Source organism: Acanthochromis polyacanthus, chromosome 22 (genome assembly GCF_021347895.1).
Source record: "Acanthochromis polyacanthus isolate Apoly-LR-REF ecotype Palm Island chromosome 22, KAUST_Apoly_ChrSc, whole genome shotgun sequence".
NCBI classification, from domain to species: domain Eukaryota; kingdom Metazoa; phylum Chordata; class Actinopteri; family Pomacentridae; genus Acanthochromis; species Acanthochromis polyacanthus.
Window position 1 is genome coordinate 1,965,442 of NC_067134.1, and position 27,079 is coordinate 1,992,520.

General features: G+C 40.0%; 2 protein-coding genes and 1 long non-coding RNA gene across 8 annotated transcripts in view; 2 read left to right on the forward strand and 1 right to left on the reverse strand.

Annotated features, from left to right (window-relative positions):
- Window positions 1-7,200, reverse strand: part of LOC127532016 (zinc finger protein 239-like) — a 147,386-nt gene extending 140,186 nt beyond the window's left edge. For both annotated transcript variants that reach the window (XR_007939246.1, XM_051943023.1), the window contains exon 1: window positions 6,894-7,200. Coding sequence is in view for 1 of the 2 variants with exons in the window: in XM_051943023.1 (XP_051798983.1) it covers window positions 6,894-7,098 (205 nt within the window). In the remaining variant the exon portion in view is untranslated. The remainder of the gene's footprint in view (window positions 1-6,893) is intronic.
- The window catches only part of LOC127532064 (uncharacterized), an 80,329-nt gene that overhangs the window by 12,146 nt on the left and 41,104 nt on the right, over window positions 1-27,079 (forward strand). The gene's annotated exons all lie outside the window — the stretch shown is intronic.
- On the forward strand, window positions 10,525-26,813 carry LOC127531983 (zinc finger protein 665-like). 4 transcript variants are annotated; one of them, XM_051942782.1, is made up of 8 exons: window positions 10,525-10,680; window positions 11,455-11,556; window positions 19,387-20,586; window positions 20,954-21,196; window positions 25,004-25,086; window positions 25,222-25,319; window positions 25,616-25,647; window positions 26,324-26,813. In XM_051942782.1, the coding sequence occupies exons 2-8, from the start codon at window positions 11,539-11,541 to the stop codon at window positions 26,330-26,332; spliced, it is 1,683 nt and encodes a 560-aa protein (XP_051798742.1). In that variant the 5' UTR covers window positions 10,525-10,680; window positions 11,455-11,538; the 3' UTR covers window positions 26,333-26,813. The 4 variants fall into 4 exon arrangements, with proteins under 4 accessions (XP_051798742.1, XP_051798744.1, XP_051798743.1 ...); XM_051942784.1 differs by lacking the exon at window positions 25,222-25,319; XM_051942783.1 differs by lacking the exons at window positions 25,616-25,647; window positions 26,324-26,813 and having other exon boundaries at window positions 25,231-25,609.

Sequence of the window (27,079 nt, forward strand, 5' to 3'; positions counted from 1 at the left end):
ACACACCACACAGACAGGTTTGATGGGGATCCAGTAAAATCTGTCTGAATAAAGCTGCTGTCCTCTTCAGCCTTCAAACCTGTCAGGACATTTGGATTTTAATGTTATTCTTATTTTACTGCTGGTTACTGTACTGTTGATTTGACTCATCAGTGAAACCCAACATGTTAATAGTGGAATGCAGTTGAACACATTACTTCTATACTCTCTAACTCTGTACGTGCGCTTTCTTTAGATCATGAATGATCTCTATACATGGAATTATGTCTCTGGACTGAAATGATGGAATGACTGAGTCCTCTGTCAGAGTTTTATTATTAAACTGTTTGATAACACAGTGCAGTTGCTGTCAGTGTGGAGTAGTTCAGATAAACACTTCCAGCACCTCTGAACAGGAAACTTTGGTTCTTGCTTCCAGGGTCAATCAACACAATGATCACATTTTTAAAACTCCACACAGCATCAATAACAGACACCATTAGGGCTGCACGATATATAAAAAAAAATCGTTTTTGCAATAATGGTAAGTGCGATATCCATATCGCAAAGTTGCGCAATAATTTTATGATTATTTAGATGTATAAATCATGCTTTTTGCATGCATAGACGTTTTCTTGTGACCAGTTGAGCGTGACCTTGAAGCCCTCTCCCCCCATCCCAAATAGCATTTTTGCTACCAGCGCCACAACACAACATGGCAGGACACGGGAAGACGACTGTAACGAACAACTTGTGTCTAAAAAACAGCGCACCTCAGAAATTTGGGAGTACTATGGCTTTAGGAGACAGGATGAGTCATAGACGCAAGTACTTTGCAAGTCATGCCGAAAAATTGTGGCTACGTCGCGAGGAAACACTACAAATCTGCACAGCCACCTCGAACACAACCACAAGGAACTGTATGCTGTTTTCTTACAATCTAAAACACCACGAGCTACTCCCATGAAGGCAGAGAAAATAAAGGCAAGCACACAGACAACAATTGGTGAAAGTTTTTCTTCTGTTACACCATATGAAAAAACTTCCAACCGCCACCAAGGTTTAACTGAGGCCATTACACGTTATATTGTGAAATGCACACTCTCCATTAATGTCGTGTGCAAAGAAGGTTTTTTGGATATGCTGAAAGAATTCGACCGCAGATACCAAGTGCCATCACTGAACTATTTCCCAAGTCGCCATTCCACAGATGTACGAGGCATGCTTGTGGTCTGTAAAAGCGGAGCTTAATAATGTGGATTTCTTTGCAAGCGCCACAGATTTATGGTCCAGTCATACTACTGAGCCCTACATCAGTTTTACTGTTCACTTTCTCACAAATGACTTTGATCTGAAAACACGCTGCTTAGAAGTCTCCTACTGTCCGGACTTCCACACCGGTGAAAATATAGCGGCTGCCCTGTGGGATGTGTTGACGAACTGGGGGTTGCAAGAAGAGGAACAAGTGGTTATCACATCGGACAACAGCACTAATATCCAACATCGCAATATATATCGATATTGCAGTTCTGGACACCCATATCGCACATACACACGTGGACAAAATTGTTGGTACCCCTCAGTTAAAGAAGGAAAAACCCACAATTCTCACTGAAATCACTTGAAACTCACAAAAGTAACAATAAATAAAAATTTATTGAAAATTAAATAATCAAAAACAGCCATTACTTTTGAATTGTTGATTAACATAATTATTTAAAAAAACAAACTCATGAAACAGGCCTGGACAAAAATGATGGTACCTCTATAAAAGATTGAAAACTATTTGACCAGAGTGACATGATTAACTCAGGTGTGTCATTTAATTGACATCACAGGTGTTTCCAATCTCATAATCAGTCAGTCTGCCTATTTAAAGGGAGACAAGTAGTCACCCTGCTGTTTGGTGAAAAGGTGTGTACCACACTGAACATGGACAACAGAAAGCGAAGGAGAGAATTGTCCCAGGACATCCGAAAAAAAATTATAGACAAACATCTTAAAGGTAAAGGCTATAAGACCATCTCTAAACAGCTTGAAGTTCCTGTGACAACAGTGGCTCATATTATTCAGAAGTTCAAGACCCACGGGACAGTAGCCAACCTCCCTGGACGTGGCCGCAAGAGGAAAATTGATGACAAATTGAAGAGACGGATCGTTGGAATTGTATCCAAAGAGCCCAGAGCAACCTCCAAAGAAATTAAAGGTGAACTCCAAGGCCAAGGTACATCAGTGTCAGATCGCACCATTCGTCGTTGTTTGAGCCAAAGTGGACTTCATGGGAGACGACCAAGGAGGACACCACTGCTGAAAAAAACTCATAAAAAGCGAGACTGGAATTTGCAAAAATGCATGTTGACAAGCCACAAAGCTTCTGGGAGAATGTCCTTTGGACAGATGAGACCAAACTGGAGCTTTTTGGTAAGGCACATCAACTCTATGTTCATAGACTCAAAAACCAAGCATACGAAGAAAAGAACACTGTCCCTACGGTGAAACATGGAGGAGGCTCAGTAATGTTTTGGGGCTGCTTTGCTGCATCTGGCACAGGGTGTCTTGAAAGTGTGCAAGGTAAGATGAAATCTGAAGACTATCAAGGCATTCTGGAGAGAAATGTGCTGCCTAGTGTCAGAAAGCTTGGTCTCAGTCGCAGGTCATGGGTCTTCCAACAGGACAACGATCCAAAACACACAGCCAAAAACACCCAAGAATGGCTGAGAGAAAAGCGTTGGACTATTCTAAAGTGGCCTTCTATGAGCCCAGATCTGAATCCCATTGAACATATGTGGAAGGAGCTGAAACATGCCATTTGGAGAAGACACCCATCAAACCTGAGACAACTGGAGCTGTTTGCTCATGAGGAGTGGGCCAAAATACCTGTTGACAGCTGCAGAACGCTCATTGACAAATACAGAAATCGTTTAATTGCAGTGATTGCCTCAAAAGGTTGTGCAACAAAAATATTAAGTTATGGGTATCATCATTTTTGTCCAGCCCTATTTCATTAGTTTGTTTTTTTAAATAATTATGTTAATCAACAATTCAAAAGTAATGGCTGATTTTGATTATTTAATTTTCAATACATTTTTATTTATTGTTACTTTTGTGAGTTTCAAGTGATTTCAGTGAGAATTGTGGGTTTTTCCTTCTTTAACTGAGGGGTACCAACAATTTTGTCCACGTGTGTATTTCCAATATCATGCAGCCCTCGACACCATATTATGAGACCATCCTCTCTTCCTCACAATGTGTCTCAGTTCACCGTTAACTATTCACCTGAACACTTCATGATGTTCTACATGTGTAGCAGAGTTAATGATTCCACTTGCCATCTCATAATACATATTTGGTTCCCACGGTGACCACCGGATATGGCGTGGACCCACAACGTCCAGGCCCCTGCAGACTTGGGGTGTGTTCCATAGATATGAAGAGTAGATACGACACGCCCCTCTGAGCGCCATGCCTACGGAGACACTAAGCTAGTGGGGGCAAAGTTTCAGTGTTTTCCATTGATGTGTACGGCACGAAAACTAAAACAAGAAGAATGCTGGCTCATTGTGCGGCATACAGTTGCACACTACATCGGATGATCAAGACAAGGAAACTTGGAATAACTTTCCACAGGTAAGAATAGTTTTCGGCTCTTTTTTCATTATTAAATCTTGTTGAAAGCTTCCAGTTTATGAGAGCTAGCTAGTTAACCACTAGCAAAACACTAACACGGGCTAACAGCTGGACAACCAAATACCAGATGATTAATAGTTGATGTAGTATAGTTGTACAAGCAGTAGTAGTAATACTAAAAGTACAAGCAGTAGTAGTAGTAGTATAAGTAGCTGTTAGAGTAGTAGAAGTAGTATCAGCATGTCTACTAGTATTACAAGTTGTAGAAGCAGTGACAGTATCAGCAGCAGTAGTTGTGTATTACCACTACTACTAGTAGTAAGAATAATCATAATACGTCAAATTTATATAGCGCTTTTTGGGACACTCAAAGACACTTTACAAGACAGACAGATAAGCAGACAGATAGTAGTCGCATTACTATTAATACCACCAATACTACCAACAGTAGTTATAAAGCCTAACTCATATAGATCTAGATTAGCATCTATCTTATTCCTCCAAACCCATTTTATGATTGGGCAATTCTTTAGGACTGCTCTCAGATAATTGAAATGATACTAAACAAGGCTATACTTATCAAATTAAATAACTTTGGTCTCCACTATATTGGCTAATTGAGTTCTTTGCACTTAATTTATTAGCATGATTTCTTTTCAAATATGTTGTTGTGTACATACTTATTTACTTCTCTGTCTACTTGTTTTCTTTACTCCATGTAGGTTTCCCAAAGACTATGGGTTGAGGAAGAAGTGGGAAACAGCTCTGAGGAGAGAGAGCTTTCCTCTAACTATATTCACCTTATTCAGCTCCGCCCATTTTCCAACGGGCGGGACTTCCTGTTTTGAGTAGCACTTCCGGTAACTCGGTCATGGCGGTGTTTACAACTGAGAAAGTGAAGTGGGAAGAAACGAAAACCTCTTTAAAAAACAGAAATGGATCAAGTCTGCCTCATCCATGACTGATTACAGAGTGGGAGGATGACATGAAAAAGTGGCCACAAGTCATGTATGCCGATATTTTTTAACTATTTCGTGTTGTCTCTTGGCGTTGATCGCTCGGCTATGAGGAATTATAAGAGCACTGAAGCCTATCAATATTTGCACAGTGGTAAAGTCGGCGCTGTTCTGTTACATCAAGAACGGGAATATACATTTCTTAAAGCTAATGTCAGCCCGAGTCAGGCTAGTACCTCCTCACACATGGCGAGGGTGTTGGTGACAGCTGATGGAGTGGTGGAGACCACGGGATGCTCCTGTATCGCTGGGTTGGGACGGTCCTGCAGTCACGCTGCTGCGATATTATGGAAGGTATGTTGATTTGAATAAAACTTAATTTGATTCATGTATATATGATGTGGTTGTGCAAACGGAGGTTGTTATTGTCATTTCTGAAACAGCTCCTGCGGTTTACTGTGTTATTAGCCCTGTCACAAGCTAATGCTAATTCCCTGGAGCAACAAAAAACTGATTCTGACCAAACCGCAGTCATAACAATGTCTCAAAATAGCAGAAAGTATCTTTTTACCTCACTGATGGCATAGCTCGGTCTTTAGTGGAAACTGAACTTTGGTAGAATCGCTGTAGCTGCGCTGACAGTGACCGATGCAAGCTGTGTGTTTACATAGCCATGAGCTGGTCCGCAGCATTCAGATCTAACCTTTCCGTGCTCTAAACAATTCTGAGAGAGAGAAAGCTTCACCCTTCCCCAGTTGTTGTGGCACCCACGGACAGCGCAATTGATGCCAAACATGTTCAAATCGCTTAAAAGAACAGTTAAAAGTAGCTACAGTAGCGAGAGGACTCGATGTTGTTGTCGTGCAAAGACGGTCAACCGGAAGTCGCTCTCAAAAATGGCGCCGCCCTGCCTGACTTCCTGAATAAGGTGAATAGCAGCAATTAAATGTTTTGATCTCAAAACATTTTCTACATATCTAAGTATTTACATTTATATATGTAATGGCTGAATTGAAAAGATTCCCTGGCCTTTGGACCTAAATAATAAGATAACTAAAATTGCAGACTACATTTGTAGGAAGCCCTTTTCAGTGTTTTTTTTTTTCAGATCAAATATTCTCTATCAATAACACATTTTTTGACGTTGACAATAAACTAAATCACACGAAAATCGGTTGAAAAATTAGCAGATTCTGATTTATTTTCAATGTGCATACATTGCTTTGAATGGGAACTTTGCCCCCTCCAAGATGGCTGCCATGGAGGCACGTCGATTAGCATATCAACTCTTCGGCTGAATCCCAAACCGCCCCCTACACACTCCCCCTCCACTACCGAGTGTCACTCCAAAAGAAGTCACACTCGCAGCTGTGGAGGGCACCTATTATTGAAGGGGGAGGGTATAAATACGATCGTCAGGAATGGGATGCCCTGTCGCCTCACAGGAAAAACGGAAGACGTCATCGCCATGGTAACACAAAGACGCCTACTGTGCATGGCTGTAGCGCTATGGCACAGGTTGCAACTAACAAGGATCGCTGCTGCTTCCAGAAGACAAAAGCATCCCACTTTTTTCACTCACATGTTTTCCAATCCTATTATCTGGCATTTCAAATCCAACAAATGAATAAATGAATTCTGTCAGTTGTGTTCAAATTTTAAGGTGTCAGGGGTGCACAATTAAATCAAACGTCAGCAGAGAAGATTTGTTTCTTTTGTTTTATCTTTTTACACCACTCTTTGTGATGCTCTGTCAGTGTGAAAAAGGCGTGGGAGAAATAAAGAACGCATGTGGAACTTACATCGATATGTATGTTTCCTCCTCCATTTCGACGTTGCACTTCCTGAAAAAGTTGTCCGGAGTGAGCATCAATGCAGACTCGCTATTTAAGGTCTGAACAGTCCACTCCCCCTCCGCACTACGCGGTTTGGGACGGCCCTTAATATGGAGGACCCTGCACGGGAACGCGCAAACGGAGGGGTAGTGTGTAGGGATAGTGTGTAGGGGGCGGTTTGGGATTCAGCCTTCATATCTATGGTGTGTTCCCCCACATTGCGGTCTCAGTCTGCTGTGTCCGGTTGCCGTGGTAAGATGACCAGTTTAAGCTCCGCTAGCAAAATGCTAATTAAGTTTAACCTCCATGCTGAATATATTGAGAAGTTACCACGTGTACGACCGTGAGAGTAATATCAGTGTGTTTTACCAGCTCCTGCAAATAAACGACGGATTTGATGCCAATAGGGAGGATGCTCCTACACAATGCAAGAGAGAGTACACAACCACTACACATACTATAACTGGAATTCTTCACCATCAAAACACATACACACCTATGGGTTGTAAGGGGATGTGTGGTTTCCAGATTACATCCAGCAGTCTGCGCTGACGATCGATCTCCTCCTGGTACTGGACGATGGTTTTTTCAAACTCTGAGAATATTTCTCCAGCAGCAGCAGCTAGTCTGTCGCTGATCAACTCTCGCAGATACTCAACTGAACACATCGTTACTTTATCGCCCTGATATTTCTCATTCATACTATAATACAGCCGTTTTATAGCTCAGTCCACACAGCAGTGAAGCTAACTCTGCTCATGTTTCTTTGTTTACATCCGCCGGGTGTCACACTGTGAAGTTCCGGCAGAAACACTGAGTTACTTTCTTCTTCCTCATTGAATTAGGCAGACTAGACGCATCACTGGCGTATTGCTGCCACCTACTGGATGTTACTCATAGTCCTGAGAGAATCCTCCATATTTTCTGATGCAGTCCTGTGGTCATGAGAAAGTTCAGAAGTTTCTTCATATTTGTCCACTCCTCCATGTTAAGTAGAAAGCAAAGATGACAAACAGTTCATCCAGCTGCTCCTAGTCTCTCATGTTTCTTCTGTTGGCATGAGTAGAGCTTACACTTAAGAAGAACATTTCTCACAGTTTCGAGTTCACCTCACTCACAGTTCCTATCTCTGTGCTTCCCAATCAAAGTCAGTCCACTTTTCAGACTGCAGTGTCTGAGTCTTAGCCAGGTTAGAACAATTGAGTCTCTTCTTGCACCACTGAAGTGCCTTCTTACTTTTCCCATTTTACCTTGAAGAGCAAAATCAGTCCCCCTCTTCTTTTGTTTCTTAAAAAGTCAAAGCATTTCTTCCTCAGACTGACTTTAAAAGCACGTGTTTGGAGAGATTGATAGAGCTGGAATGAAAATGTCTTTGGGGAAATCAGCGGCTCCAGATGGACTTACAACCAACTTTGATCCGTTTTTCTGGGCTGATATTAGAGAATGACTGTTTGAAGCATTCAAAGAAGCTTTCAATCAGGGAGTCACACTCATTGTAGTTCAGGTTCCACATTTAGCCCAGTTTGATCTCAAGTGGGCCGGACCGCTTTTTACTACAGGATCAAAACCACAAAAGTCAGATTAAAAAAGAGAAAAAATGAGACAAAAACCAGACAAAATATTGTGAAAATGAGACAGAAAAGGACAAAAGAACAATCTAGTATTTGACTTTGTGATCATGGTCTAGAAATGATTTTAAATGGATACTTTGACTCATTTACAATCTGCAGTTCATGTCTTCTCTGGAATTTGGACACTTTGATGATGATTGATGGATTGTGCTCATTTGGTAGAGGATGCTGCTTTTACACTCTTTCTACATTCATTGAAAGCTTCTGACAAGCTTCAACACCACTTTATTTGACATTCACTGCATTATTTTGGATGGAAAATTCATTCATATGCTCTCAATGTTGTCCAGCAGAATTCCTTCAATGTGGAACTACTAGAAGATGAGATGTTAACAGGAGCAAACACCAAGGAGACCCATCAGTCCTCTGCTGTTTATTATTAGCGCTGGATATCAACCCTCCTGTTGGCTTCATTTACGCCACCAAAAAACAGGAAAAAAATCCAGAAATTCAGCAAAAAAATTCACCAAATTTATGAAAATGTGCAAAAACCTTCAGGAAAAAAATTCCAATAATTCCTTCAAAGTTTTATTTAAAAAAAAAAATCCCCCTAATTTGGCAAGAAAATTCCTGCAAATATTTTTTTAAAAATAAGTAAAAATCTTCCAATAAATCCTAAAAATATCTAAAGTGATTCCATATTTATCAGTAAAACTTCTGATATTTTCTTTAAGAACATTCTCATAAAAATCAACCAGAATCCAGAGAATTTACTGGATTTTGGTTGATTTTTATGTGAATGTTCTTTAGAAACATTTCTTCTTTTTCCACCAAAAAATGTTAAAAAAAATTTCCCAAAAATGTTAAAATGTGGACATCAGAAGTTTCACTGTGAAAATATTCATTATTTTCCACATTTTCAAACTTTAAAGCGACACGAGGGTTAAAATAATGAAACTCTAAAACCATTTAATAACGACACAGTCAGCAGATGATCCAACGTTATTTTAAAGCTGTGTGTATTTTCCAGAAGCCTCAGGGTTTGATTGAAACTAAATGTGAGATCTGATCCATTCACCAGAAAACACAAACTTTACTTCAGAATATTCCAGTAAAAATGAGCTGAAACATTTGGGAGAAACTATCAGTAAAATATGATCAACAGGGAAACTTCTAACATTCTGATTGTTGGAAATCAAATCTAAAATCCTTGAAGATCTGCTTCCAAAGGAATCTTTCATATTTGGTAGAATATTGAGGACAGAAATGGAAGGATTTCAGGATGGATTTGTATGTTGAGTAGAATAAAGCAGATGAATAATAACCAGCTGATATAATGTGTGTTTGTAATGAAGAACTCAGAGTCAGGATTTTTAGCCACAGCCCTTTATTCTTCTCCATCACACACAAGATGAAGGAAATTCTCATTTCATCACTAGAACAGGACTTAAAGACTCAAATCAGGATCAAGTGTGGCTGCACAAAAAGCTGATTTTCACTGGACAATAATGTGTGAAAGTCTGTCAGCAGTTTGGAGATTCACTGCTTCCTCTCTCATTTCACACTTTGTGCAGCTCAAATGCTTTTAGTTCAAGTGAGTGTCAGAGGAACACAGCACACTTCTCCTCCATTCCTTGGGCATCTTCTCACTATCTAAGATCCTGTTGAACAACCCAGTCACAAACTCTACTGCTACCTCTCCGAGACACTTCCATACCTCCACAGGTATATCATCAGGACCAAGTGCCTTTCCACTCTTCATCCTTAGCACACCAGCTCACCTACGACCGCTCAAACACTGCGTTATGATTTCCATATCCTTCTGTACACTACCGTTCAAAAGTTTGGGGTCATCCAGACAATTCCATGTTCTCCATGAAAGCTCCCACTTTCATTCATGTGCTAACATAACTGCACAAGGGTTTTCTAATCATCAATGAGCTTTTCAACACCATTAGCTAACACAATGTAGCATTAGAACACAGGAGTGATGGTTGCTGGAAATGTTCCTCTGTACCCCTATGGAGATATTCCATTAAAAATCATCCGTTTCCAGCTACAATAGTCATTTACCACATTAACAAGGTCTAGACTGGATTTATCATTTATTTAATGCTATCTTCATTGAAAAGAACTGATTTCAAGAAAAAGGACATTTCTAAGTGACCTCAAACTTTTGAACAGTAGTGCATATTTATATAATGTCATATTTTTTAAAATTAGACATGTAAGATGAAATGATATTGATGATAGCTCGTGTCCTTGTTCCTCTTTTAGCACACATCACACAGTATTACAATGAATAAGAACATTCAATCATCAAATACAATCATTTTCATAACAAGCTGCTGTGGAGGCAAAACCTTTTTGTTCTTTGCAATAAATCTTTTGTTCTTTTATTCAGAGCTCTGAAGGTACAGGTGACACAGAGCGCAAAGCAGTCTATGTGTCAAGTCAAACTGGAAGGAGCTGAGAACTCAAAGGAGAAGCATTTACGCACAGGTCCTACACTCAGCTGAGGCGGAAACAATCTGCGGCTGCAGGTTTGCCACCGGCGGCAAAAAAAAAGGGGACACACGCAGCACTGAGGAGGAACTGAGAATGAATGACCGAGTTCAAACAAAGTGTGCGTGAGTTTCTGTTGGGAAAGGATCAAGATCTGCGGCAAACTGTGCAGGATTGCCTTCATCTCCAAAATCCGGGTTGCAGCCGGTAAGAGCAGAATTCTGGAGACTCTAAAAGACTGTTTAAGCTGCCGATGTGTGCCACTGCAGTATGTGTTAGCATTAGCATTAGCCACGGAGTAAACTTTGTCTGTTTACCAATAATTGCTGTGTGTTTTTTAATTGTACAGTTGAAAATAAGATTGCAGGCTAGTTGTCCTTTTGTGTTCTGTTTAAAGGTTTTTCACCTTAATCTATCAACTAAACGTATGGACTTATGGAAGTTTCCACCTCTGTATCTCATGAATTTGCGACCACTGCAAAATAAAAGAGGGAAAAGAAAGAAAGCCACTGTCTGATTGATGAGTGGAGTCCTGCTCAAACCCTGGGTAGATGAAACATCCTTTTTCAAGTGGGGAAACTGTGAGAAAAATCATCAATGAGAATCACCTGTCATTGAAAGTGGGAGGACACTTGACACTATGGGAGAGTGCAAAGAACAGAGAGTGAGAGCTGCCTTTAAACAGAACACTGAGCAGTAAAATACATTCACTAACTTACAGCATGAACAGTTTTCTACCAGCAGTCCTGTCTTAGCATCTTTATGTTCTCTTTATTCTCTTTTTCCATGTCTGTTTTCTGTCTATGTTCCTTATTTTTAACAGTTTAAGTTCATTTGTATCAGTTTTAGGTGAAAGTGAAAAGAGCTAAAAGTGAACTATTGAGTTGAAATGTGTCCTCTGTGTTGGCTGATGAACATATGGGACACTCTGACACTTGTGTATAGAGTGGTATCCTAATGAAGATGTGTTTGATGTGACAGGTGATTGGCAGGAGGAGGAGAGTCTGACGGAGGAGCAGAGGAATGTTGGCAGCCATTTAGTCTGAGCTCAACAACGGAGGAAACATGGATTCTTCACAAAAAGTGAGAAACATACCACTGTAACATTATTATCATTCATTTGTTCTTTAAAATGTCTAAAGTTGCTCCAGTTGGTTAGATGGGCCGACCAAAGCCAGGTGACGTTGGCTGGAGAGATGTAGCTCTGCAGAAGCAGCTGTACTGAGGATATAATGGTGGACTGCTTGGAAGCTGCTTGTTTTTGTTTGAGGCTGAACTAGCTGCTGATCATACTTTCTGAAAATGTCTTACATGGTGATGAAGATAAGTAACGGAAGAAAAGTCTTGTTTTTCAAGCAAGTTGTTCAGGAAGGTAAAGAGCAGCATTTTCTTTGGTAGAGAATAATACTTTTGAGCATTGTGAGTTTACCAGCCTTTTCCTTCTCAAGAAATTCAGACAGTTGAACCCAGAAGTTTACTTACACTGTATAAACGACACATAACCTTTTTTTTAATTTACATGATCTGACATTAAATCTGGCAATGCTTCTCCTGTTTTTTTTTTTGTTTTTTTTTAGAAAATTTTTATGACTTTCTTCACAATCAGAAGTTTGCATACACTTAGATTGCTATGCTTTCAAGATGATGATGTCCTGGCGTTGAAAGCTTTTGATAGATTAAGATGTATTTTCAGGCACACCTCAAACACACTGCTTCCTTGTGTGACGACATTAGAAAATCTAAAGAAATCTGCCAAGACATCAGGAAGACATTTGTGGGCCTCCACAGGTGTGGTTCATCCTTGGGTGCAATTTCCAGATTACTGTGGTTTGACGTTTATCTGTCCAAACAATTACATGCACGGATCAACACCATGGGAATGTCAAGCCATCCTACTGCTCAAGATGGAGATTGGTTAAGGTTAGGATTGTTTTGGAGGGAAATGTGCTCATCAACCCCAGAACAAAAGCAAACGACCTTGTGAAGATGCTGGCTGAGGATGGCCTGAGTACACCATCCCAACTGTGAAGCATGGGGGTGGCAGCACCATGTTGTGAGAGTGTTTTTGCTGCAGGAGGGACTGGTGCACTTCACAAAATAGATGGCATCAAGAGGATAGAACATGTGGAATTATTGAAGCAACATCAGCCAGCAAATGAAAGCTTGGGCTTAAGTGGGTCATCCAAATGGACAAGGACAGCGCTGGTGCAAATCTGACACTGTCCTGGAGAAACTGTGCAATACTGACTTAGAACTGCTTTCTGTTTCACTGTGCCCTCCGTATCCACCTCAGAAGTTTCCCCAGATATTTGTGAAACTTGTCTATATCCATCCAAAGGCCAGTGAAATAAATGCCTGTGGGCTTATCCATCAGGTCATCCAGAGACCACTGCACACTAAAACACACACTGAGAGACTTCCATCAGTAAATAACATGTCCCACTAGATGTGACAAACTCTTTGATCTGTTACAACAATGTGAAAGGTGCTTCTCCTCTGGGTTCCTCTGACCACAACTGCATCCTCCTTATCCCTGTCTACCACTGTACTGAAGCAAGGCAAAGTGCAGAACATCAGAGTGAGAGTTTGTCACACTCTGCAGGGATGTCTGGAGGTTACTGACTGGGACGTGTTTAAGGAGTCCTCAGCTGATATTGATGAACCGACTGATGTTGTGAGCAGCTGGGTCACAGACTGTGAAACCAGTGTTATTCCTGAAAAAATGTTAAACTATATCCAAACACTAAGCCATGGCTTTCTAAGAAGCTTAAAGACCTACTGTACAGAAAGAAAACAGTCTTCAGAGAAGGAAATGCACTAAATCTGTATAACCGACAGAAGGAAATAAAGAAGGAGATCAGGACCCACAAAAGACAATACAAAGACAAACTTGAGTCTCAGCTCAAAATGAACAACCTCAGTTCAGTCTGGGACGGCATGAATCTGATCACTGGGACTAATTCATGTGCCAATGAGAGAGTTCAGCTCAGTGGTTATAATTGTGATTTAGAGCTGGCTCAAAGTCTAAACAGTTTTTATGTCAGGTTTGACTCCCATGATTTTAGGGCTAAACATGCTGAGACTAAAAACTGTCTCATGTCAGCGTCTCCACAGAATCCCTTTCTTGATGTGGGCAATGTAATCTGGTGTCTCAAACAGTGCAGACCAAAGAAAAGTCCTCTACCTGATTACATCGGTGGCCGTTTATTGAAAACTTTTACTATGTCTGACTAAATGACCAAGATTGCTGCCGATGTCCCTGTCTATCTTATGTTTTGTTTGATTTTTTTCTTTAAATGGCTTTCATTAGGAACCGAGCCAGCGAAGCTGGCGAGTCCCTATTGTATTTGCTCCGTTTCTTCTTCTTCTTATTTTACAAGTCCACCACGTTTTGCTTAATTTGACCCCCTAAACATGCATAACTTTTTATGAAATTTGGCACGCACGTCGGGTCACGCGAAAAATTCGATATTCTGAAAACAAAATCTGCAAAAACTCTATAGCGCCACCTCGGGACACGACAAACGGCAACAAACCATAAAGGCAACACAAAAGGCCGCAGCTCTTCGCACAGGAATGTCGTAGAGACATGCAACCACCACACACGCGTTTGTCTGCTCGAGCTCTACGAAAACCTGTCCGACTGATTTGAGCTATCTTCAATCTAGGGGGCGCTATAACCCCAAATATGAAAATCCTTAAAACATTATCTCCTCCGAAACCGTACAATATTTCGGCTTCATATTTGCACAGATTATAGTGAATATCCAGCCAAACAAAAGTTATCAAAAGAAAAAGGCTAACTTGTCTAGTTTTTGTTTAATAGGCTGTCAAAGTTTGTCTTTACCTGAAACATGTTTCGCGTCAATTTCGCCCCCTAAACGTGGATGTATTTTGCTGAAATTTCGTACACAGGTGTAGTCTCCTGAAAATTTCAATATTCCGAAAAAAAAATCTGGAAAAACTTTATAGCGCCACCTCGGGACACAAAAAACTGCATAAATCACAAATGGCCTCAGCTCTTCGCACAGGAAAGTCGTAGACACATGCAACCACCACTCACGCGTTCGTCTCCTCCCCCTCTATGAGACCCTGTCCAACTGATTCGAGCTATCTTCAATTTAGGGGGCTGTGATCAAGCGGCTCGAGCGGTGGAAGAACAGCGGTACAAAGGCAGGCGGAGGCAGCATTTGAGTGGTCGACTTCTTTTCTTTTTTTTCTTCTTTATTTTCCAAATGTGCAAAAATACAAAGTAATCAAAGTGCAAGTGCAAAAAAGTGCCAATGTCGTAAGGTGCGTTGGAGGTTAGGAGCAGTGGCTTCTCCAGCAGCAGACCACAACAGAACAGCCCCGACTGAGGGGAAAAGCCTCCTCTAATACTGGTCTGCTCAACAGGAATAAACCAATAAAACTGTGCAGGTAGATTGTGTTAACCTTAGCTATTAAACCTAAGTTAAAAACTCTCCAACATAAACCATAACCCAGAATAAAGTAAACAAAAAATAACTCATGCAAACTAACCCAACTAAAACCACCAAACTTAATCCAACAACAAAATATAAAGTTAAAACTATTGCAGCCACCCCTTCCGTATCCCTCCCCTTGGTTCAGCCCGAGCTCTACGAAAACCTGTCCGACTGATTTGAGCTATCTTCAATCTAGGGGGCGCTATAACCCCAAATATGAAAATCCTTAAAACATTATCTCCTCCGAAACCATACAATATTTCGGCTTCATATTTGCACAGATTATAGTGAATATCCAGCCAAACAAAAGTTATCAAAAGAAAAAGGCTAACTTGTCTAGTTTTTGTTTAATAGGCTGTCAAAGTTTGTCTTTACCTGAAACATGTTTCGCGTCAATTTCGCCCCCTAAACGTGGATGTATTTTGCTGAAATTTCGTACACAGGTGTAGTCTCCTGAAAATTTCAATATTCCGAAAAAAAAATCTGGAAAAACTTTATAGCGCCACCTCGGGACACAAAAAACTGCATAAATCACAAATGGCCTCAGCTCTTCGCACAGGAAAGTCGTAGACACATGCAACCACCACTCACGCGTTCGTCTCCTCCCCCTCTATGAGACCCTGTCCAACTGATTCGAGCTATCTTCAATTTAGGGGGCTGTGATCAAGCGGCTCGAGCGGTGGAAGAACAGCGGTACAAAGGCAGGCGGAGGCAGCATTTGAGTGGTCGACTTCTTTTCTTTTTTTCTTCTTTATTTTCCAAATGTGCAAAAATACAAAGTAATCAAAGTGCAAGTGCAAAAAAGTGCCAATGTCGTAAGGTGCGTTGGAGGTTAGGAGCAGTGGCTTCTCCAGCAGCAGACCACAACAGAACAGCCCCGACTGAGGGGAAAAGCCTCCTCTAATACTGGTCTGCTCAACAGGAATAAACCAATAAAACTGTGCAGGTAGATTGTGTTAACCTTAGCTATTAAACCTAAGTTAAAAACTCTCCAACATAAACCATAACCCAGAATAAAGTAAACAAAAAATAACTCATGCAAACTAACCCAACTAAAACCACCAAACTTAATCCAACAACAAAATATAAAGTTAAAACTATTGCAGCCACCCCTTCCGTATCCCTCCCCTTGGTTCAGCCCGGAACTGTCTTTTGGGCGTCTGGCTCCCCGGGGACTCTTTTGGCCAGACGCACCTGGACACAAGAGGAAACGGTAGGTTAACTGCACAGACCACTCACATACCCACCCCTCCACAACACTCAATACATTCACCGCATGCACACCACACTAATGAGAACAACCAATTTAAAACTATCTCACAATATTGTACATTCCAATCTCAATTGTTATGTTGCCTCCGCAGACCCGGCCGCCGCCATCACCAGAGATGACGCCACCGGACCGGACCCACGGGCAACCTCAATAAAAATGTTTGATAATAAAATATTTAAAACCGACAATCGTGTACAAATTATTTATTTACCAATTAGCCTTCTCAAAGTGTTGGGTGCATTAAAACGCTAAGTGAATATATAAAGTGTCGTGTGCAAGGTGCAAACATACGTGACGGACGGCCCTGTTCGTCACAGGGGCGCTATAACCCAAAATATGAAAAGCCTTTAAAGATTATCTCCTCCGACACCGTACAATATTCCGGCTTCATATTTGGACAGGTTATAGTGAATATCCAGCCAAACAAAAGTTATCAAAAGAAAAAGGCTAACTTGTCTAGTTTTTCTTTTATAAGCTGTCAAAGTTTGTGTTCACCTGAAACCATGTTTCGCTTAATTTGACCCCCTAAACGTCCATAACTTTTCATGAAATTTGGCACGCACGTTCGCCCGCTCAAACTCTACGAAAACCTGTCCAATTGATTTGTGCTATCTTCAATCTAGGGGGCGCTATAACCCAAAATATGAAAAGCCTTTAAAGATTATCTCCTCCGAAACCGTACCATATTCCGGCTTCATATTTGGACAGATTATAGTGAATATCCAGCCAAACAAAAGTTATCAAAAGAAAAAGGCTAACTTGTCTAGTTTTTCTTTTATAAGCTGTCAAAGTTTGTCTTTACCTGAAACCATGTTTCGCTTCAATTTCAACCCCTAAACGTTCATGTATTTTGCTGAAATTTGGTACGCAGGTGCAGTCCCCTGAAAATTTCAATATTCTGCAAAAAATATCTTGAAAAACTTTGTAGCGCCACCTAGGGACACAAATACTGCAAAAATCACAAATGACCTCAGCTCTTCGCACAGGAATGTCGTAGAGACATGCAACCACCACTCACGCGTTACTATTCGAGCTCTATGAAAACCTGTCGATGAATTTGAGTTATCTTCAATCTGGGGGGCGCTATAACCTGAAATATGCAAACCATTTAAACATTATCTCCTCTGAAGCTGTACAATATTCCGGCAGAGGAACTCCTCTGGCTTTCATCTTTGGTCAGGGACGGCACTTGCTTGCTGACCGCGTGGGGGGGCGGGGCGAGGTCCCGCCAAATGCTGCTTGCAGCTTTAATTATTATTATTCTTCCCCGCACGTTTCACTTAATTTGACCCACTAAACGTGTATAACGTTTTATGAAATTTGGAACGCACGTCGGGTCACGCGAAAATTTCAATATTCTGAAAACAAATTCTGGAAAAACTCTATAGCGCCACCTAGGGACACAAACACCTGCAAAGACACACAAGGCCAACACAAAATGCCTCAGCTCTCTGCACAAGAATGTCGTAGAGACATGCAACCACCACTCACGCGTTCATCCGCTCGAGCTCTACGAAAACCTGTCCGAACGATTTGAGCTGTCTTTAATCCAGGGGCCGCAATAATCCAAAATATGAAAACCCTTTAAAGATTTTCTTCTCCGAAACCGTACAAGATTCCAGCTTCATATTTGGACAGATTATAGTGAATATCCAGCCAAACAAAAGTTATCAAAAGAAAAAGGCTAACTTGTCTAGTTTTTCTTTTATAAGCTGTCAAAGTTTGTCTTTACCTGAAACAATGTTTTGCTTAATTTGTCCCCCTAAACGTGCATAACTTTTTATGAAATTTGGCACCCACGTCGGGTCAAGCGAAAAATTCGATATTCTGAAAAAAGTACCTTCAAAAACTCCATAGCGCCACCTAAGGACACAAAAACCTTCAAAGACACAAAAGGCCAACACAAAAGGCCTCAGCTCTCCGCACAAGAATGTCGTAGAGACATGCAACCACCACTCACGCGTTTGTCTGCTCGAGCTCTACGACAACTTGTCTGATCGATTTGAGCCATCTTCAATCTCGGGGCCGCTATAATCCAAAATATTAAAACATTTTAAAGATTATCTCCTCCGAAACCGTACAATATTCCGGTTTCATATTTGGACAGATCATGGTGAATATCCAGCCAAAGAAAATTTATCAGAAGAAAAAGGCTAACTTGTCTAGTTTTTTTTTATAAGCTGTCAAAGTTTGTCTTCACCTGAAACCATGTTTCGCTTAATTTGACCCCATAAACATGCATAACTTTAAATGAAATTTGGCACGCACGTTTGCCCGCTCGAGCTCTACGAAAACCTGTTCGACCGATTTGAGCTATCTTCAATCTAGGTGGCGCTATAACCCAAAATATGAAAACCCTTTAAAGATTATCTCCTCCAAAACCGTACAATATTCCAGCAGAGGAACTCCTCTGGCTTTCATCTTTGGTCACGGACGGCACTTGCTTGCTGACAGCGTGGGGGGGCGGGGCGAGGTCCCGCCCAATGCTGTTTGCAGCTTTAATTTTGCTTGTAATTGTTTTACTGTGTTTTTTACATTTTTAAAACATTTCCTTTAATCGTTGCTATTGCTTTTACTGTTTTGTTGCTTTTGTTGTTTGATGGTGAACGCTTGTGTAACTGCTGCACAACAAATTTCCCGGGTCGTTGGGGTCAAATCCAGAATTCAGTGGCAGAATTACACATCTTTTCTGGACTGGTATCAACATCTGATCCCCTAGGAGAAACTAGAAAGTGTTGATGGTCTGAATTGACCCTGCTGCCATTAAGACCTAAATCTGGACATTGATGTTGTATGCTTTTCATATTGTACATTTCTCCAGTAATGTAACTTAACAGAAAGTCTGGGGATGAAGAGATCCTGGTGGTACAATCCCATCAGTCCCAGCTCTGCTTTGCTTTTCACGGTGATCGACAGATTTTACTACCCAATATTCTAAACTACCGTGCAGAAAGCTGAAAACTATGGGCCTGTGAAAATAGTTTTGTTGACATTGTGAGTGTGCTGTTGACACATTTCTTGGTTTCTAATGACAAAGCTGCTAGCATGTCTGCAGATTCTTGATCTTGTTTCAGCCTCATGTTCAACTACATGGAATTGAGACTTTTAGGATCATTTTTTTCATGACTGCTCTTCCATCACTGCCTCTGTTTTTATCTTTGTCTTTTGCTACAGAAATGTAAACACAGCAATGGAATGAGATGTGGGACCTCTGAGGAGGATAAGGATGGTTCGGCAACAACAGCAAAAAGAGATAAATCACTCAGTTGTGAGCAATGTGGCAAGACTTTCATCACAGCAACAAAGCTAAGAATTCACAAACGTATTCATACTGTGGAGAAACCATTCAGGTGTGATCAGTATGGAAAGGCTTTTACGAAGAAGAGTGATTTAAAAAGACATCAACTCGTTCACAGTGGAGTTAAACCATTCAGCTGTGATCAGTGTGGAAAGGCTTTTACTGACAAGAGTAATCTAGCAAAACATCAACTCATTCACAGTGGAGTGAAACCATTCAGCTGTGATCAGTGTGGACAGGGTTTTACTCACAAGAATAATCTAGCAAAACATCAACTCATTCACAGTGGAGTTAAACCATTCACCTGTGATCAGTGTGGAAAGGCTTTTACTCGGAGGAGTCACTTAAAAAGACATCAACTCATTCACAGTGGAGTTAAACCATTCAACTGTGATCAATGTGGAAAGGCTTTTACTCGCGTGCTCTCTTTGAAATCCCATCAACTCATTCACAGTAGAGTGAAATTGTTTGGCTGTGATCAGTGTGGAAAGGCTTTTACTCACGTGCTCTCTTTGAAATCCCACCAACTCATTCACAGTGGAGTTAAACCATTCAGCTGTGATCAGTGTGGAAAGGCTTTTACTCAGAAGAGTACGTTAAAAAATCATCAACTCATTCACAGTGGAGTTAAACCATTCAACTGTGATCAGTGTGTGAAAACCTTTACTCAACATGAACAGTTGTCGATCCATCAATGCCCCCATTCTGGTAGAAAGCGGTACCACTGTGACTCCTGTGAAAAAACTTTCAAATACCAACAGACCTTAAAATATCACCAACGCATCCACACTGGACATGATGTGTACGTATGTGATCACTGTGGCAAACCATTTCTATTGTACTCACAGTTAAAAGCTCATGAAGTGACCCACACTGGGGTTAAACCATACATTTGTGACCAGTGTGGGAAACGCTACAGCTACACTGCATGCCTCAAAGTTCACCAACGTGTCCACACTGGGGAGAGACCATACAGATGTGACAAGTGTAAGAAGACTTTTACAACTTTGGGTTCCCTGAAACGACACCAGCAGATCCACACCAGAAAGAAAGCATTCAATCAGTGTCACATTGAGGTATGTAAAGACTGGTCTCAGTCACAGTGTACACACAATTATGTATTGAATAATTTTGGATATTGATGCAAAATAGTTTCAAAACTGTTTTGAACAACTGTGGTCAGTTGAATTCTGTTAACACATTATCAGCTATCGTTCAGTCTAATCTGTATTCGTTTTGACACAGAAATCTGGTCCAGGTTAATCTGGGGATGTAGGTAAGATTAGGAATTCTGATGTAATCAGACAATTGAATGTTAAATTCCAACAGGTAAAAGTGTCTTCAGATGTCATTTGGGGTGCTCTCTATCTCAGGCAAGGCATCAGTTCTTCAATGCTGCAGGAAACACTGACGTTCTCTGTGTTTGTGTGTTTGTTTTCCAAGCAGAACGGAACAGATGGACAAAACTCTCAGACTTGCCAGCACTCTGCCATTGGTGAACAGTGCTGCTTTGACCAGTCTGGACCAACGTCCAACCAACAAGGAACCCTACAACGACACCAGCGTATGCACACTGGACACAGACTGAACCCCTGCCAAGAAGATTTCTCCATGCAGGGTTCAGTAAAAGTTCATGAAGTCCTCCACAAACTTAAAGTCCTTGAGATCCGGCTTCACAGAATTCAGGTCTAATTTCTTTGTTTTGTGTCTTCGTTGCTTCGTTGCAAAATCCATTAAGAGGAAAGCTGTCATTAACAGACGTGACTGTAAATTAATTAAACCATTCAAAGTGGTTACTCAGTTAAATGAATTATCAGTGGTAGAGGGATAGACGTCTGGATGGAGGCAGTGAGCAGCAGGGCGAATTTCCTCAATTACCACCTTAACCCTTGCCACCCGAAAGACGCTCTGGAGCGTTTTCTTGTTGCGCCGCGGTAATCAAAACAAAGCAGGAAAATGAAGCGTCGGCGAGTCTCCCTTTAAACGTGTACTAAAAGTACAGATTTTGAACTTTCTACCAGTTTTTGAATCATGTTGATCAGCCAAGTAAAACCAGAGATATGATCAATAATTAACGCCACATTTTTTACCGAACTTCACCGGAGCTATTTCCAGCGTCTTTTATGCACGGCGAAATTTTGAACTTTGGACTCAGCGGAGAGTCCTCTCTGCTGAAAGCATCTGGTGAGAAACACAGACCTTTGGAGTTATGCTTGGTGTAGGAAGGAAAATGTGGACCAGATTTTCACAAACCTGGCGTTCTCTGGAGTAAAAACGTGAACTGGATTTCCCCAGAGGTGACTGAGAAACTTGGAGCTGAGTGACAGAGACGCTCTGACGGGAGCGGCCACACAGACACGCCCACAGCCTCTGTGTTCATAGTAAGAGAGTGGAATATTCTAGAAATACACAGAGGAGAGATGGCCAAAGTGCGGATTTAGAACTTTCTATCATTTTTTAATTTTTTTTTAGTCAGGTGATAGTTATAACTCTTTGGGAGAGCAGCACGTCCTTCACTGGCTTTGGCCACAGATCACTCTCTGCTCGACACCAAAGATGCACAGAAAATGAAGATTTTGTTTCAGATGTAATATATTACTGCTACTACTACTAATAATAATAATAAAATAATAATAACAATAATTATAATAAAATAAAATAATAATAATAAAACAACAACAATAATAACATTCATAATAAACATATTCTAGCAATGGAGAACACCAGGACTCTGGATTCTCCCTGTGGTCCGACAGACTGTTTCTATTGTTTTTGTCATTGTAGAGATTGTGGTGGACAGAAAAAGCTTTTTGGAATGGTACAAATTCATTTATGTAAAATTTTATTGTGACTCCTCATGATTTTGTAAATAGTTGTGCAAAAACGCCTAAAAAAATCCTCCATTTTAGTGCAAATAGTGGTATATAACTGTGTTAACTGCTAAATTTGTATATTATTTTCTGACAAACAATTTATATTTACATTATAAGTTCTGAAAAAGATTCATTACACATGTTTATGGTGTCCACAGCAAAAAAATCTAACTTTTTTCTACTCGGATTTTGTATTTTTTCTGCTATTTTAGGTCAAGTGTGTCCATACATTATATCAAAATGTCTAAATAATTATAGAATCACACAGGTGAGGTTGTGCTGAAAAAAAAGATACCAAGCAAAGCAAGATCAACAGCTTTTAAGGTGAAATATAAAGGTAAAATCAGAATTTGTCAGAAACGGACCTAAACCCTCCGAGGGCCCTAAGGGTCAATGGTTCCTGAGATCCCTCTGGGCTGCAGGAACCTGTTAGATGCAGAGCTGGTTTAGTGATTCTCTGATGATTAAGCATAATTAATTGAGGAGATTACTGGCCTTAGGATTCCTGTCTGTCAGTCTGTAAATTTAAAAACATGAAGTGTTCTATGAAAAGTCCAGTCTTTGAAAGCTGACATGTAGTTCAGAATCATTTCTTTGTAAATTAGCTGCATCCAGTCATTACCATGACATTGGCAGTGATTCTCTGATGGTTAATCATAATTTCGGAGATTACTGGCCTTAGGATTCCTATCTATCATCTATCTATCTATCCATCCATCTATCCATCCATCCATCCATCCATCCATCTATCTATCTTTTCTCAGCTACAGCATCTGCACCTCTGCTTCTGTGTGAAGTAGTCATTACAGGAGAGAAAGTGTAGAAAATCTGACAGATTTTGTCAAGTGGTCCAGAAAAATCTGACTACCCCTACAACTTCTCTCCTGTAATGATAGTAATAAGTAATACATAGTTGATACTTCACACAGCAGTAGCAGAGGTGCAGATGTTGTAGCTGAGAAAGTTTGGAGGTTGCCACTTCTTGCATTCCAAAAATAGTAGGGGAGTCAGATTTTGTCAAGTGGCCCAGAAAAGTCTGACTCCAGATTTTATTTCATATCATACAATCTGCACTTTTAACTCAACCTGCATATTTCTGTTAAAGTCCTAGTTTTGAAATGGTCTCTCTGTTCTTAATCTGCCATACTGTGATCATTTAGCCCCTTATTTCATTATTCTGTTCTTACAGACTGTAATTTACGAGTTTTTTTTTTAAACTTGTGATTTGGTGTTTTAGCTGTTGTAGCTAATAATTTCCCAGGTGTGTGATAAATAAAGAATTTCAATTCTATTATATTGTGAACTGGCCCTATAAAAATAACAACAATAACAAATTACTTTATACTAGAACTATACTTATATTAAAGACTTTATACATAAATACCAGACATATTTTGATGCCATATCTTGCATTCTTAGGGGAGTCTGATTTTAAGTAAGGAGACATGAAGTTTGTGTTTAGTTTTATGATTGTACTAAAATAAATGACTCTTGAAGACCTCAAAGTGATTCTTAATGCATTATTTCACAAATGTATTGGATGTCCAAAAACTTTTTTCCACTGCTGTATTTAACAACAATCTGATCTGCTGATGTTAGCAAGACAAACAAGTGAAGGTTTCAGGCTTTTATCTAGAATTGTTCTTGAGATAGTCATCTTCAAACAGCCTCAAATTTCAGTGTGACAAAATAAAAACGAGTGAAACTGGGTCTGCAGTCCACTGAAAAACCTCTAAGAAAGTGTCTGACATACTGAGCTAATATTTCATAGATAGCATTAGAAATCTCCACAGTTTATGATTTTAAAAAAACAAGTTTTTTTGGGGGAGATGGTCAATGATTTGAAACGGAGTTTGTCCCCTAGAGGACAAATGGCACAATCCCAGAAGGAGGGTATGTATTGAAAAAATATAATTCAAAATTTGAATTTTAATACACTTAACCAAGTGCTATAGGTGGAAAAAAAACATGTTTACACAGCATGATGTTGCTTTGTGATGTTGCAACTGACATGCTGATTTCAAAATGGAAGCATTTTAATTTCTAATGCTCTCATAGAAGATGACTGGTCAATAAAATTTACTCCTGTGACTCTGATGTCATGCAGAGTCTTTATGCTATGATGTGGAAAGAGTGAAAGAAGACAGACTGGACATTTCTGAGTGAAACTGAACATGGCATGTACTGATTCATAAAAAACAAGTGTAGTATTATCTTTAATCAATATGTAGTACATGTTTTAATGTCAGTCCAATTATGTCTGACTATTTGTTGAGTCAGTGAAAGTTATCTTATAGAGCAATGTTTGTATTATTTCAATACTGAGATATTGTTGCAGTGTCATTTGTCATTTGTTTCCATTTGGATGTATTGTACAGTTAGATTCTATTGAGTTTCCATACCACATTACATTGCTGTTAAGGTGTCTGAATCATTCAGTGAGGGTTTGGTCATGTACTACTATAAGGCCGTGCATAAAAAGAAAATCAAGCCTGTTACAGTGTTGCTCTAGTCCCCTCTGTTAAATGGCATCAAAACAATGGTCAACGTGAACAAATCATGAGTGTTGACACTGACTCACAACAGTACCTCTCAACTGTTCTAATTTTGATCTATTTAGGAGAACAATGTGATGAGTGCACCGAGAGATCCAATACAGGGAGCTTTCCTTTTTCAAAGATCATTAGAAGGACAGAAGACAAAGTAAGTTTCAGCAAACAGCTTTTTATTTTCTAATGAGCCAATCTATAGTATTTAAAGTGCAGAGTTATTTGTGTTAGATTTGAACAAAGATCTTCCAACAGTGTAAGGACTTAGTCTTTCTACTTTCATTTGCAGTTGTTCTAGAAACCTATCATCTGGGTCAGGTGGTCACTCTGCAGCACAAGGAGTACTATCCCACATTGGATCTGATGTTAATATTTCCCTTAGACATGGTAAATTGACTGACTGGCTGATATTGTAGAGTTAGTAAATATAGGCAGTTAACAAAAGGAAATGAATGCTACTTTGTGGAGGTATCAGAATTTGGCCATTTAACAAAAAAATCTAATGCTAATATTCTTTTATTTCACCAGACTGTTATTGTTTACACTTCAATGAATGATGCTGTTGTACATGTATAGTAATTTTATTCATCTTCATGCATACAGTGTTTGTGTACAGTATGCGTGATCATATTTTAAAATATATATATTAACAAGGCCAACAACAACAATGTGTTGTGTTACAGGTGTTTCTTCAGTGGCGTCTCTGCACAACATGGTAAATGTCAAATAATGTCTTGTCTACTTTTGCAGTGAGAGGACAGATTTGGTAAATAGTCAGCACTGGCAGTCCACAACAAATGCAGGGTGTTGCACAGGCAGATTCTAGATGACATCGTGTTATGTAAGACATCCTTGTCGGTTTTTCATCTTTCTACTCTCTGTGAAAGAGCAACATTGTATTAGATTAAGTCAAAGACAACTTCAAGTATTTGTAAAAATGAATTTAAATGAAGTAAAATGATTTATTGACAGGTAACACACAACACAGTGTGAAGTCAAAGACTTAACAGTGGGAGGGAAGCAATGCTATATAACCTTAGGTCTGATGAGAAACTTGGAGCTTGGCCGGGCATTTCTCTTTAGAGGTGTTCTGTTTCTCCATCCAGCCTCAGTTGTGATCATGTGGCTATGTGATGAAGACTTTGGACAGCAGGTACAAAAAAGTTTGCTGGTACAATTGAAACACCTTTGTTTGCACAAGTAAAATGTGGTAACTGCAAGCTGTTTCTTCTGAGATCCGTTTATGATGTGCTGTATTGTTTTATGATGACCAATTTTAAGAACTGATTTATTGTGGCAGGGCACTACATAATTACACAATTACATCTAAGTATGAATAGTATACTGCTTTATTTTTAATAGTATCTTATTTTCATCTCATTTTATAACAACAGAATTAAATGGAAGAATTCTTGGAGCCCCTGTCTTGCTTTCAGAGTTCAGCAACTGAGGTACATACATGTAGCCTTGTAGATGATTTTATTCAATAATAAGCCCCCCAGCAATAAGAAATGTCAGCATTGTGTCATGTTACAGGATTCTGTGACAGAGGATTAGTTCTAGGAAAAACCTAGTCACTCTACAGTTTGTGCTGACAATATTTAATGGATAATATCTAGAAATGTGGCTCACATTTTCGTGGCACCAAAAATCTAACTTTGTTACTCTGAGGGCTGCTATGAAGCAAGTTCAGTATAAGCAGGCTTACTTTGTGTACACCGGCTCGACAAAAACTAAAGCCTCAGTCAGAGTTAATGGTGGTTGTCAGGTTTCTTTGTTAACTCAGACTTTCTACTTCAGATCCTGTGAGTCACAAAAAGGGGGGGTGTTAACACCAAATGGACGTCTCATGTACCAGCTGCTTCAGTCAACTGGTTGTTATAGTTGAGGAAGGAATATGAAAAATGATGATGGTGGAAAGCAGCTACTGCAAATGATGCAAGACAGGAATGCTGGTAGAAAGCTGTTAAACGTGCGTGAAGAATTTATTTTACCCATCAATGTAGACGCCTTTTTGAACTGGCTGCTGCACATTACAGCTGTTAAACTTTAAACTTCATGTATTGAGACGTTATATTGAAGAAGTGCACTTTGGTCAGGGGTGGTCTGATAATACAAGGAGAATTCACTACACATCTTCAGAAACA

Coding starts and splice junctions, on each gene's coding strand:
- LOC127531983 (XM_051942782.1), top strand. Junction 25,087..25,221: donor TTAGAAGGACAGAAGACAAA/GTAAGTTTCAGC, acceptor TTTCATTTGCAG/TTGTTCTAGAAACCTATCAT. Junction 25,320..25,615: donor TAATATTTCCCTTAGACATG/GTAAATTGACTG, acceptor GTTGTGTTACAG/GTGTTTCTTCAGTGGCGTCT.